This window comes from Carassius gibelio, chromosome A18, assembly GCF_023724105.1.
Source record: "Carassius gibelio isolate Cgi1373 ecotype wild population from Czech Republic chromosome A18, carGib1.2-hapl.c, whole genome shotgun sequence".
NCBI lineage: Eukaryota > Metazoa > Chordata > Actinopteri > Cypriniformes > Cyprinidae > Carassius > Carassius gibelio.
In genome coordinates, this window is record NC_068388.1 from 6,185,145 (window position 1) to 6,197,415 (window position 12,271).

At 34.9% G+C, this 12,271-nt stretch overlaps 1 protein-coding gene across 7 annotated transcripts in view; it reads left to right on the forward strand.

Moving 5' to 3' along the window:
• The window catches only part of LOC127934164 (FYVE, RhoGEF and PH domain-containing protein 4), a 48,333-nt gene that overhangs the window by 7,825 nt on the left and 28,237 nt on the right, over positions 1 to 12,271 (forward strand). For 3 of the 7 annotated variants that reach the window (XM_052531354.1, XM_052531355.1, XM_052531356.1), the window contains exon 2: positions 11,092 to 11,178. In XM_052531354.1, coding sequence (XP_052387314.1) covers positions 11,092 to 11,178 — 87 coding nt within the window. Of the gene's footprint in view, positions 1 to 8; positions 28 to 4,739; positions 5,075 to 7,212; positions 7,477 to 11,091; positions 11,179 to 11,491; positions 11,668 to 12,271 lie in introns of those variants that run through there. The other 4 variants (XM_052531358.1, XM_052531362.1, XM_052531357.1 and 1 more) reach the window with 4 other exon arrangements.

Below are 12,271 nucleotides of genomic sequence, written 5' to 3' on the forward strand. Positions count from 1 at the left end.
CATTCACTGCAGAGGATCCATTAATGGGTATGTACAGTAATCAAATGCAAAATTTTTCCAAATCTGTTCTTAGAGGGCCTGAGGGTGAGTACATTTTTAGCAAATGTTAATTTTCAGGTGAACTATTCCTTTACGTTAGATCCACCAATCAGAGTTACGATGGAAACTTTCCACTGCTATAAATCAATAATTGTGGATTGTATAGTCTTTCTGCACTCTCATAGTCTCATAAGTCCCGGATTCACAAAACATTATACTGCCGATTTCTTCTTATTTTTTAACTTTAGAAAAAAGTTAAGAATATTTTGTATTCAAAAAAATTTATCTTAAGAATATTTTTTTCTTTTTTCTTAAGATTATTCTTAAGAAAAAACCTAAGAAGAATTCAAATTCTTGAAAAGAATCTTTTTTTTAAAAATCGTAAATAACTTAAGTTTAGGACAGCCCAGACTTGTCTTAAATCCAAAACAATAAGAATTATTTAATGAATTTATTAGGTTATTTCAAAATAATTGTTATATTTACGAATTACAACAACAGCTACATATAATAGGTAGATGGGTTAGGGATGTGCTCGAGTTTTCTCAAAAGGAACAGCTGTTATTCAGATCAGTCAGCCTGTATGCTGCTTTTTGCTGACTTCAGAACTCATTAGCAACTCTGAAACGAGTCAGATAGGGAGCTTTAATTAAACGCCGTTCATTTTAGCTTATAAATACATATTCTTTGGCAGTATTCAGCGCATATGAACGCGCAGGACACATTTGCTGTAGTGCGGACTCACATACCGGAAGCGTTCACTCAGATGAGAGCGCAAAAACAGCACAAAATGAATGAAAGGTATCGCTGCAGCTCTGTATTGTAGGATTTTATGTAATTGTACAAGTAAAAAAGCTATTCGAACTTATAGTATTGTAAACAGGTACGCTATTGTATAAAGTGACACCCCCAAAATATTATTATTATTATTATTAATGGTTGTTATTGTCCTCTGGCATGGTTTTCATATTGTTGTTCATATTTTCCTTCTCGTTTTAATGTTTCTCTTTGTATTGTTTTGATGTACTGTATGGCATAATTAAAAAAAAAAAAAAAGTATCGCTGCAGCTTGAGACAGACTGTTTTAGAAGTGTTTTAAAGTGTTCAGAAACAAGCCCCATTTAAAACGTGAAGCTGAGCGCCACTCAAAGTCGCAACGAAAATATACAGTCTATGATGCGTGCTTGTTATGATTATTAGGGTAATCTACAGGAAGCCCAAGAAGACAATCGTGAGTTTATCAGTGCGTCGTGTACTGTATTCATTCAGATAACGGCTGTTATTTTCTTCTTAAGAAAAAAATTATGTTCTTAAGAATTTTTCAAGAATTGCACTTGAATTCAACATTCTTACGAACTTCGTGGAATTTATCTTAAGAAATTTAATTTATTTCTTAAGAAGATTTTTGAGAATCCGGCCTCAGTGTTGATTCATCTCAAAGTTGCTTGGTCTTTGGAGAAAATAAATGGATTCAAGGCTGTTCGAAACGGTTGATGGTCAGTGTGCACTGCTGACACTGTTACAGTTGTTCAGCAGGTGTGAAGAATGCTTTTACACGTGTGGTCGACCACAAATGCAAATGTTCTGCTGGAGGGAGGGCTGTCCTCTGCTTTTGAAAAACGTATTAAATGCTTTCATGCACCTGAATAAGGAAATCACATCCTTCCCATACAGTTTCCCTTCGTAGTTTCTGCGCCATAATGACCCTCCACCTCCATGTTGAGAGCTTCCTCCTCTTTTCCCTTTTCTCTGTCTCTTTCTGACATTTTCCTTCTCTTTCATTGCATTTTCTGTCTGTGTTTAAAGTAGTGTTTTTGGTATTGAAGTGCAGCATGCATGTGGAAGTCCCTTCTGGAATGAGGTTAAATTATTATTATAATAAAACAAATTTGGTAATCATTTTTTTCACAGTTATGTATTTATTCTTTCACTTATTCTCATTATTTAACATTTATTTGCGTAGTTTATAGATTTTTTTATATACTTAATGCTTGTTATATAGGTTACTTTATATAGTACTTTCAAAGAAAAAACAAGAAAATAAACAAATGCGTCTTATTGTCCAGCAGATGTCAGTGGTGCTTTGACACTCAAGTACAGAACCTGTGAAGTCTGCAATAACTCACTCACTGTACTGCTATTCACAGTTATTATAAAAGAATGCTTCACAAAACACTGTGCCCAAAATAGGTGACAAGTATGTGCTGCTTTGTCTATGTGTAGGATAATTGTTCTCCAAGTGTGCAGCTTATTGTGTTTGTGTGCTTGAGTAGAAAAAATGAGATTTGTTTATTAATTACACAGAAAAAGGAGAGCTACATAGCGAGTGTCAGCACTGTTTTCCCTTCAAGCTTGACTATTAATATTAACTGAGCCAAATTGGACAGCAAAGAGGAACATTTTCGTTTGCTTTTAAGATTCACACCCACACAAAGCTGTCTGCAAGGAAATCTGAACTAGCATGTGTTTTTATGCACATTGAGATGGTGTTTTGCTTGTGCTATGAGTTTATAAGAAGGACAGGAAGGGCTATTTTGTCAATAATAATGCACCAGTTTTAAGAACACAAACACCCACACCAGCCATCCTTAAATGTGTAGTACAGTTTACAGATTCAGTGACTCAATTCAATGACCCTAGTCATTTCCTGCCTGTGAAAATACCACAAACATAACAGATAGATGAAATGGAAGATAAATGGATTTGATTTTTAAAGGATTGAAAATACCAGGTTCATGACTTACAAAATGTTATCCTAATGGACAGACCTATGTCTCCAAAAATTTTACCTTGTTCTTCAGATAAGCTATTTGCTCAGGTATAAATGTGTTTTTGGAACTTAAATAAAGTTAACTTAACTTAAGTTTCTATACAAATAATAATATAAGTTGTACATAAAATATTTAAATATATATTTTATTGTTACATAATATAGTCAAAAAAATTTGATTTTTTTGACTATATAATTTGATTTTTATTTTATATATGTATATATTTTTAGGCCTATTGAATATAATTACACTCAGTGCACACTAAAGCCTGATGATTATGAGAGCAGTATGTTAAAGGATCATTCAGAAGAATCTGGAAGGAGTAATGTCTGTGTAAAAACATGGCCTGAGGCTTTATTTACCACAAGCCGTGTAGGGGGAGGAGAGGACTGAACATGTTACTGATGGAAGGAGGAGACTGAGTGTGGGGGAGATGGGAAACGTGTTGGGTGCGCTTGCAGTGATGTGACTTTAATAAAGTGAGGTTGTCAAAAGGCAAGAGTGGTGGTCAGACATGTGAGTGAAAACAGAAAGAGACTACCAGAAGTGTGACTTGAAAGAGGTCAGGAGTGTTTGGCCTGGCTGGTTGATTTAGCACGAGGGTTATCCCACCGAGGCATATGACAGAAAAAAATGAAGCAGTTTATAGTCAAGTGTTGATTGTGTGTGTGTGTGTGTTTGTGTGTGTGTGTGTGTGTACATTTGAAGGCATATTGGGAATTCAATCAGGCTATTAGGCTCGGCTTTTCTGATTAGAATAAAGCAGAATAAATAAAATACATTACAAAATGAGAAGTGTAAAAAAACAAACATTGCTAGCACATTTTACCGGCTTCATTTTCTGTTGGGCTTTACTGCTTTATAGAGCTGTTTTGTGACACAATACACAATTTGATTCTCTGTAAATGTAAAAAATAGGAAGTAAATTACTAGTACTATTACCATGGTCCCAGGACTTTGAATAATAATAATAATAATGAAAAAACATATAAAAAATAATTTGGTGTTCGTCGGATAATGTTGTAATGTTGATATGAATTATCCTTTATCCTTATAAAATTTAGCATAGAAATCTCAAAGTCAGTAACAGCACTTTATCTACACACACACACACACACACACACACATTTATTAGTTAAAAAAAGTTTTCTTAAAAATATTTTTTATACAATTTTTTAGTTCAGTAACTATAATGGTCATTATTAATTCTTAAAATCAAATGGTATCATTAAAAAAGAAAATGCAGTCTCTCATAAACTCTTTTATAATAAAACAATATTTTGATTATCTGCAAAGAGTGAAGATTCCTTATGTAATGTATCGGCCTTACCATATTAACATAATACATTGATTAACATAATACAATGGTATACTTTGATATATATATATACTGTGTATCTTGGCACTAAACGAATACTTCAATAAATAAACTTCAAGAATACCATGGTATGCCCTTGGTACATGTCCAAGAACCCATAGTGAAGTGTTATATTTTCCCTACTGTCTTTATGTCATCATCTGAGAGTGTGAGAATATCGTAGGTGGTGACAGTGCCCTCCACCTCTTTCCCCTTCCCCCACAAATCACTGACTCATCTGTATTCCTCCTCAGTCTCCCATGTGGCCCTTTCCTTTCGTCACATGACCGGTGTGTGCCCTCCAATAGAATCGGCCTCATACTCGCCCCTCCGCTGAATTACAGCGATACGTGGACTCGAGTGACCCGACCAATCAGAGGAGAAAAGCTGGCATTTTCCAAATATCATACCCACTCATCAATAGTCCTCTAGCTTTTTCTTTCGAGTCGCACCCCACCCCTTGAATCCCAAACCCCCCGACCCCCTGTTTGTTGGCCCACCCCTCCGGAAATACAATAGGGGTAATTGTCCATGCAACACACACACACATTGGCACATAAAGACGGACAGACAAGAGCGTGTGTCATTTCCCTGCCATATGCTGTCCCTCCTCTGGAATGTGATTATCCTCGGTGGAGAAAAAAACAGAGGCTGAGCGGAAAACACAGTGTGTGCGGGGGAAGCAAGAGAGGGGGAATAGAAGAAGGAGGAGGAGAAGTAATAAAGCAAGTGTAGAGCCAGAGAGAGAAAGAGAGAAAGAGGAAGGATGGAGGATGACTAGAGAGGGAGGAGGGTTCATGAGAGGACTGTTCAGTCTGGCATGATTCTTCGGATAAGGACGACGGAACTGAACTCAAGTGGAAATCTCAAACACAGGGCTGCCGTCACCAATCCGACAAAGACTCAGGTCTGTGATGTTTCTTCACATGTAGAGATCGTCGTTACTTTGCACACAGATGGCCACATTTGAGAAGGGCTGTGGCTCTCGAAGCTCATCAGGTTTACCGCAGAAGAGTATGGTTCAACTAGAGTTGAATAGAAACCTGCTGTTTGGTGTATTAGTGGATGTTTATGTGTGACATTTTTGTCTGGAGAGATGCATATTTAACTCTGCAGACACTGAAGCAGTGGCGTGTGTCTGTATGTGGGCGGATTTAAACGGTGCTTTTGTGTAAAACCTAGAGCAATATCTAATTATAATTTTGTGCGCTCACAGCGATGAGCAAACCTGGGGTGAATCAGCCACATAAATGCAAACACAGACACAGATGCAGAAACAGATGGATGTGGAAACAGGTCAGGGTGCTTCATGAAAGCAGGTGGAGATCTGTATGTGTCTGTGTGTGATAAGTGTGTGATTGGTATCCACACACCAGCAAACATCACACAGCTATCGGATTAAACAAAGAAGTATCTCTTTACAGGATCTGTAGTCTGGATCTGACTGAGTTTAAAGTATCATTAACTTGCTAAATAACACATACGTAGTAACCTTCACAGATGACTAAGACTGCTTCACCACCCCTTTTCAAGCACTTTACATCAATCTATCTGTGTTTCCTTTTTAATTATAAACTAGATCTGAGGTGTTTATCCTACGTAGACACAAGAAGTTTCAAAGAAGTTTCTTATGCTCACCAAGGCTGCATTTATTTCATTTAAAATACTGTAAAAATCAGTAATATTATTACAATTTAAAATAACATTGTTTTTTTCTAAATATGTTTTAAAATGTAATTTATTCCTGTGATGGCAAAGATGTTTTTTGCAGCCGATACTCTAGTCTTCAGTGTCACATGATCCTTCAGAAATAATCTAATATGCTGATTTATTAACAGTTATTATTGGTGCTCAGTTATTAATCATCGTTATTATTATTGTCAATGTCTTCCTCAAAAATATTATTAATAATAAGAAGAAATGTTTCTCAAATCAGCCCATTAGAATGATTTCTGAAGGATCATGTGACACTGAAGACTGGAGAAATGACTGCTGAAAATTCTGCTTTGCCATTACAGAAATACATTACTTTTAAAATGTATTGATAAAGACAGATATTTTAATTTTGTATAAATGTAACCTTGGTGAGCACAAGTTTTTTCAAAAATTGAAAGCATAAATAAAACAATTTTAATTATTACAAACTTTTTGACTTTTGACAAGTTCTAAGAGATCACTTTTGAAATTCTAGGGGACTTTTTACAGCAAAAGTGTTCAGTGGTTCTCTCTAATGCTATGATGTGTAGGAGAAACCACACTAATGCGGTCTCATTTGTCATTTTTCTCACCTAAGGGTGATGGTGTCCCTCTACACAGTCTTGGTTGTGTCTATAAATGATGACCTCACTTCCACCCACACTGTCTCGTGCTGAGAACAGGTGCACAGAAATGCTTTATTATCTGCTTCTCACTGTCGAACATGTGACTGCTTTCAGTTGAGAGGTTAATCATGAACACACACGAGAAGCAGAAAAGCAGAACTGTGCTGCAGCAATATTACATAAAAACAAGCTCAAAAACACAGAAGAGAGGCTCATAATTGATCAAGGGTCATAATTATGTGTGGAGCTCAGTCAGCATGCTGACAATTCAAAGACAGACAGAGTCTAAGATTATGAGTCATTTCTTGTTTGTCTTAGAGTTGTGAAAGGGTAGCATGCATTCCTTTCCTGCTATATTTTTTTTAAGGCCCATAAGAGATTTCACACGTCCCCATAGTTATGTTCGCATTGGGACTGGAGAGATGAAAGCTGAAAAAGTGGGTTGGTTTGTTGATATTGTTACACATTTAGACTTCATTCTCATCAGTCTCTGACGCCGCAGCTTTTATCAATAACTAATTATTCTCTAGTCGCCAAAAGTCAGCACATTCATGCACACTTAACATTTTGTAGATGGTACACTGAGGAAATAGTTGGATGTTTTTAATTACAGATATGTGAGGATTTTCCTGATGTTTGTTTCATCAATTATTTTCTCTGGAGGTGTTGGTAGCACAGTACATCATCTATGATGTTTAAATTGCCAATATGTTTTTGAATGGATATTTATTTAGACAGTGTCCTGTTCACATTGGCTGAGAAACCAATTTTGAGTGGGAAGGAGGAGTTGAGGGGAAGGAGTTAGACAACCACAGGAAGGACAAAAAAAATGCAACCACTTGTTATGAGCGACACTTTTAAGATGAGTTGCATGCTGTCGGCATTTCCCCGTTGTTTAGCGTATTGTTGTTGCTTAAGATAAAGAAATATCTTAAAAGTATGAGGAAGACGCAGAGCATGACACATTGGAGGACCAAGAGCAGAGCAGGTATTTTTCAGATTTTTAGTTCGTTCCCTTGTGCATCAAATCTCATGTTGTAGATATGTAACAGTCTTGTCTAGACCCTTTTTAACCTGTTAAATGTCACCCCGTCCCGTATACGGGACGCCTACGTTGACTATACTATATTACAATCAAATCTAATCTAATCTTGACAAACTATATATCGTTGGAAAGGTCTAAGACTCCCAAATATATATTTTACCAATATTTGTTAAAAATTATGTAGGAAAAGTAATAGATGAATTTATGACAAGAGTGCACCCTCAGAAATCTACATTACAAAAGGAGCTTTGACCTTTGTTTAATGACCTGTGCAAGTTTCAAAATCAGGTAGAGTGATGCTTTTTATCTAAATTTTCTTGCAAAATGTTTTGCATAACAATATATATATATACATTTTATATATACATGTGTGTGTGTATATATATATATATATATATATATATATATATATATATATATATATATATATATATATATATATATACATATACGTATATACATATAAGTATATGTGTATATATATATATATGTATATGTGTGTGTGTGTATATATATATATATATATATATATATATATATATATGAATATGTTATTCATTTTAATACAAGCATATTTTCCTCAAATTCTCATTAACTTAATGTGAAAATAAATACATTTATAAATTTTTTTAATAAAGTAATATTGTAATTTATTTATAGATCATAGTATTTTAAATTAGGTTAGTAAAAAAGAAATCATTGTACTTGTAATTTTAATGTAATAAGAAAACTATTTTGAGAATAATGATAATATACCAAAAAAATGGTACTGAAACTGCATTTGTAAGAAGTAAGAAGCTCCATTTGATGATTATTATTGCCTTTATTGATATTGATTATTACTGCAATAAAGCCGTGGTAAACTTTATTAATCCCTAGTATCACCAAAAAAGCTTTTTATACTTGGTAGAATCTGGTTGCTTTATTTGTAAGGATTTTGCTGTCTTTGTTTATTGTGTCAATATTAAATCAATGTTCAAGCACTTTGGGGCCCAGTTTGTAAATGCCAGATTAATGAGATGAACCATCGCTTTTATGCATCATCGTAATTCAGTTTAGCGTTCTGTTTGTTCTCTTAGTTGGTTACAAATACATTAAATGAATGTGCACATACTGAAAATTGATTGAGCCTGATTAAGGAAAGCATTTATTCTTGCATCGACCAGATCCATAATTCACTGCCTATTGAAAACCACAATATTTACAATTATAATGGCCACTCGACTGTGAACATGATTCATGGAGCATCTACTCTAATGCTCTAACAAGGGCTCCACATAAATGCTAAATTACATGCTACACAGGATTACAAACAACCTCATAAAACATGTCATTGCTATTTTTCTTTTGTGTTCAGATGAAAGATGGCTGTATTTTGACTTTTACCAAGCAAACAGATGAACTGAGGTGTCAAGCAATTATCTATGTATGGTTTTCCAGCTCTATACATCCCAGTAACCCATTTTACAGTTTGTTTAGAATCTGTCTTTGATAGCTCAGAAAGGTTTTATATAGGGTTTCACATTCATTAAAGTTTCTTTGTTGTGGTTGTTGTGTAAGCTTACAGAATGCGATTTTTTTTTGTAAAGCTGCTATTAAAAATGGTTAGTATGTGAGCATGTGTGCACGTTTGAGTGTGTGGGGGACACCAGATCCTTCTGTCACCAGGGCTCCAGATGGTATGAGGAAAAAGCCTTGCTTTAATCTCATGCCCAGGATAAAGCACAAGCGCACCCTGAGCCACTCAAAATGTAACTTACTGTAAACTTGTTTCATTGGACGTTAAACTGACTGTTTTTGTCACATTCTCAGTTTACTTTATTCAGTAAGTTCTCCATCTTTCATCACTGCATTTTGTTCTTCTTTACTTCCCCATTCCCTTTAGTTTTTACTCAGAAGTGTAACATTATTATTGTGATTTTATATTTTCAGCATGTCAGTGTGTGCCTTCATACACACGTCTACAATTGGCAACCACATGTCACTTCTTTACTGATTGGCTTTCATCTTTTATGTGCATTGGAAAATAGAAATAGAGTACAGTAACACGGCTCTCACATGGACTAGATATTACAGCAGAATTAATTACTGGCGAGTCTCTGGGGATTTACTTTCCTTTGTTTTGCTACAAATGCTGGATTAATGTTCTCCATCCTCTCTGTTCACACACAGACCTTCTGCTCCCGTTTTTATCATTCAGAAGATATTTCTATACTTTAATTCTCATGCAGTCATACTACTCTTACACATAATACAGTTTATCTTTACACTTTTAAGATAAAATTATGTTGCATACAGATTGTTTTATTTATTTTGCATCGTTCACGTGCATAATTTTAAGCGTCCAGCTTCGTATACATTATAGAGTAAATGAGGAGTATTTAATTTACTTATTTAGTTTGCATTGTGACATTTTAAGCTTAAAATCTGTATTACAAGATTTTGTAGAATTAAGCTTAAGTGTTTATCATGACATTAATTTATGGCAAGGCAAGGCAAGTTTATTTACTGTATATAGCACATTTCGTACACAATGGTAATTCAAAGTGCTTTACATAAAAGAAAGTAAAATAATAATGAGGAAAAATAATAACAAGAATAAAACAAACAATTTTAAAAAACGTTTAAAATGATAAAAAAAATGTACTTATTTAAAATGAATTTAAAACAGTTAGAAAATTATTTTACATAAAATAAAATAAAAAAACAGTGAAAATATAGTGCAATCAGTTCGGACATTGCACAGTGCTCATTCAATAAATGCACAGCTAAACATATGAGTTTTAAGTCTAGATTTAAATGTGACTAGTGTTTTAGCACATCTGATCTCTTCTGGAAGCTGATTCCAACTGCGGGCAGCATAGTAACTAAAGGAGGACTCCCCTTGTTTTGTGTGAACCCTTGGTATTTCTAACTGACTCAATCCTAATGATCTGAGTGCTCTGTTAGGCTTATATTCAGTGAGCATATCTGAAATATAAATATGCTTTAACTATGTAAGAATTGTATAATTTAATATAGCCTATTTCAATCATTTTTTGTATTGTGGTGTTAGTTTAAGCTCTTTGTCATTAATGTGAAAACTTTGTATAATTTAAAAAGGGTCCTTTCCTATTACAAAAGGACAGTGCTGTGTGCATTAAGCAGGGTCGATATAAAAATTATTTGCTGAGTCCTGTGTTTAAGAACTGGCCTGCTAAAAATACAAATCTGAACTCCCTTGGGCACCTTTGGGATGAAATGCTATCAAATCCTCACAGACATTCCAAACTCTAATAAAAATGTATTTCCAGAGGAATGGAGGCTGATATCAGTAGCATAACTCTCTATTGATTCAAATGGTATAGTGTAATTTACCCTTTGGCACTAATATTTGCAGATCTCTTCCTGTTCTTTTTTTTTAGCCCCTCCCACATGTTTCTTAGTATCTCTATCCCCCCAGTTTCCTCTATATCTATATAAATTCAAGATCATGAAGGTATCTCAAAACCTTTCTGGAAACTGTCAGAAAAGTGCTGAGAATAAAACCAACTAAATGTTTCTCTTGGCATCTTTCAGATAAAGCCAGTAATCCCAGCTGTTTTGCCTCCAAACAATGTGATGAAGAGGAAGCTTGTGTTGGGGTGAAGATCGCTCAGAACAAAGGTGAGCAACAACTCTCCCTCTCCTCTGCTTCCTAATCTGTCTATTCCTTTCTCTTTTCACTAAGACTTCTAGCTCAGATCCTTGGGAGTCAATGATTACATTAATTGTAGTTGTTGATGCATGAATTATGTGTCATATCAAATCTTCTTTTAAAAACTGTAGCTGCGAGCAGTTGGATTTATGATCTGCTGTAAGAGATAAAAGATACTTTTATATGTTATGTAATAGTTTTAAGGTTTATGGGAATGAATAGGCGTGACTGTGCCACACTTACTGTACAGTGTTGTCAATGATCCATCGACCTCAGTTCTTGGTCTAATCAACCCCGTTTATGTTTCCTCTGCATTCTGCATTCTTTTGTTTCTCTTAATGGAAGGACGAGTTAACATGGAGAAGAATTTCGAACAATTTAGTAGTTATATCAAACCAGATTTGATGTTTAATTTACAGTTATGTTGGGAAGGATCACAGGACCAATGACTTTATACGGTGGGTTACCCAGCACAACACCACATGAATAGAAGCTATGAGATCTACAAAATATCATTTTTGCTTATTGCTTTTAAAACTGAAAAAACGTCATTTACATGGACTTAAAAATGAATAAATGTACACTTCATTTAAAAAGCAAGGTTACAGATTGTGCTGTGAGTGTCTGTAGCTCCGTGTGTAAACTAAGGCCTCGTCACCTTCACGAAGTTTGATTTCATTTCGTCAGATCGATATTAACGAAAGCTTTTGTTCTCCAGACAGTATATGGGAATACAAATGGAGGTCTATGGTGACGTGTCACTGCAGTAGTTGTGCAGGACAGACTTGTTTAAGGGGAGACAGGAACACTGTACTGAGCTTACTGTAATTGTGGACTCGTGATAAGGCCAAATGTAAGAGATATCACTGAGCTGATTACATGAGATCTTCAATTTTATGTGATCTTTATAAGCAGGTGGTTATTGGTGTGGTTTTGGTCTTGAGTATTTGACATATAGTGGTTGAGTGTTTTTTTAATTTTATTTGTATTTTTTTTTTGCTTATATACTTTGTGTATAGTATTTTGAACAATCACCTTTGGGGAAGGCGTGGCTTAGTGGTT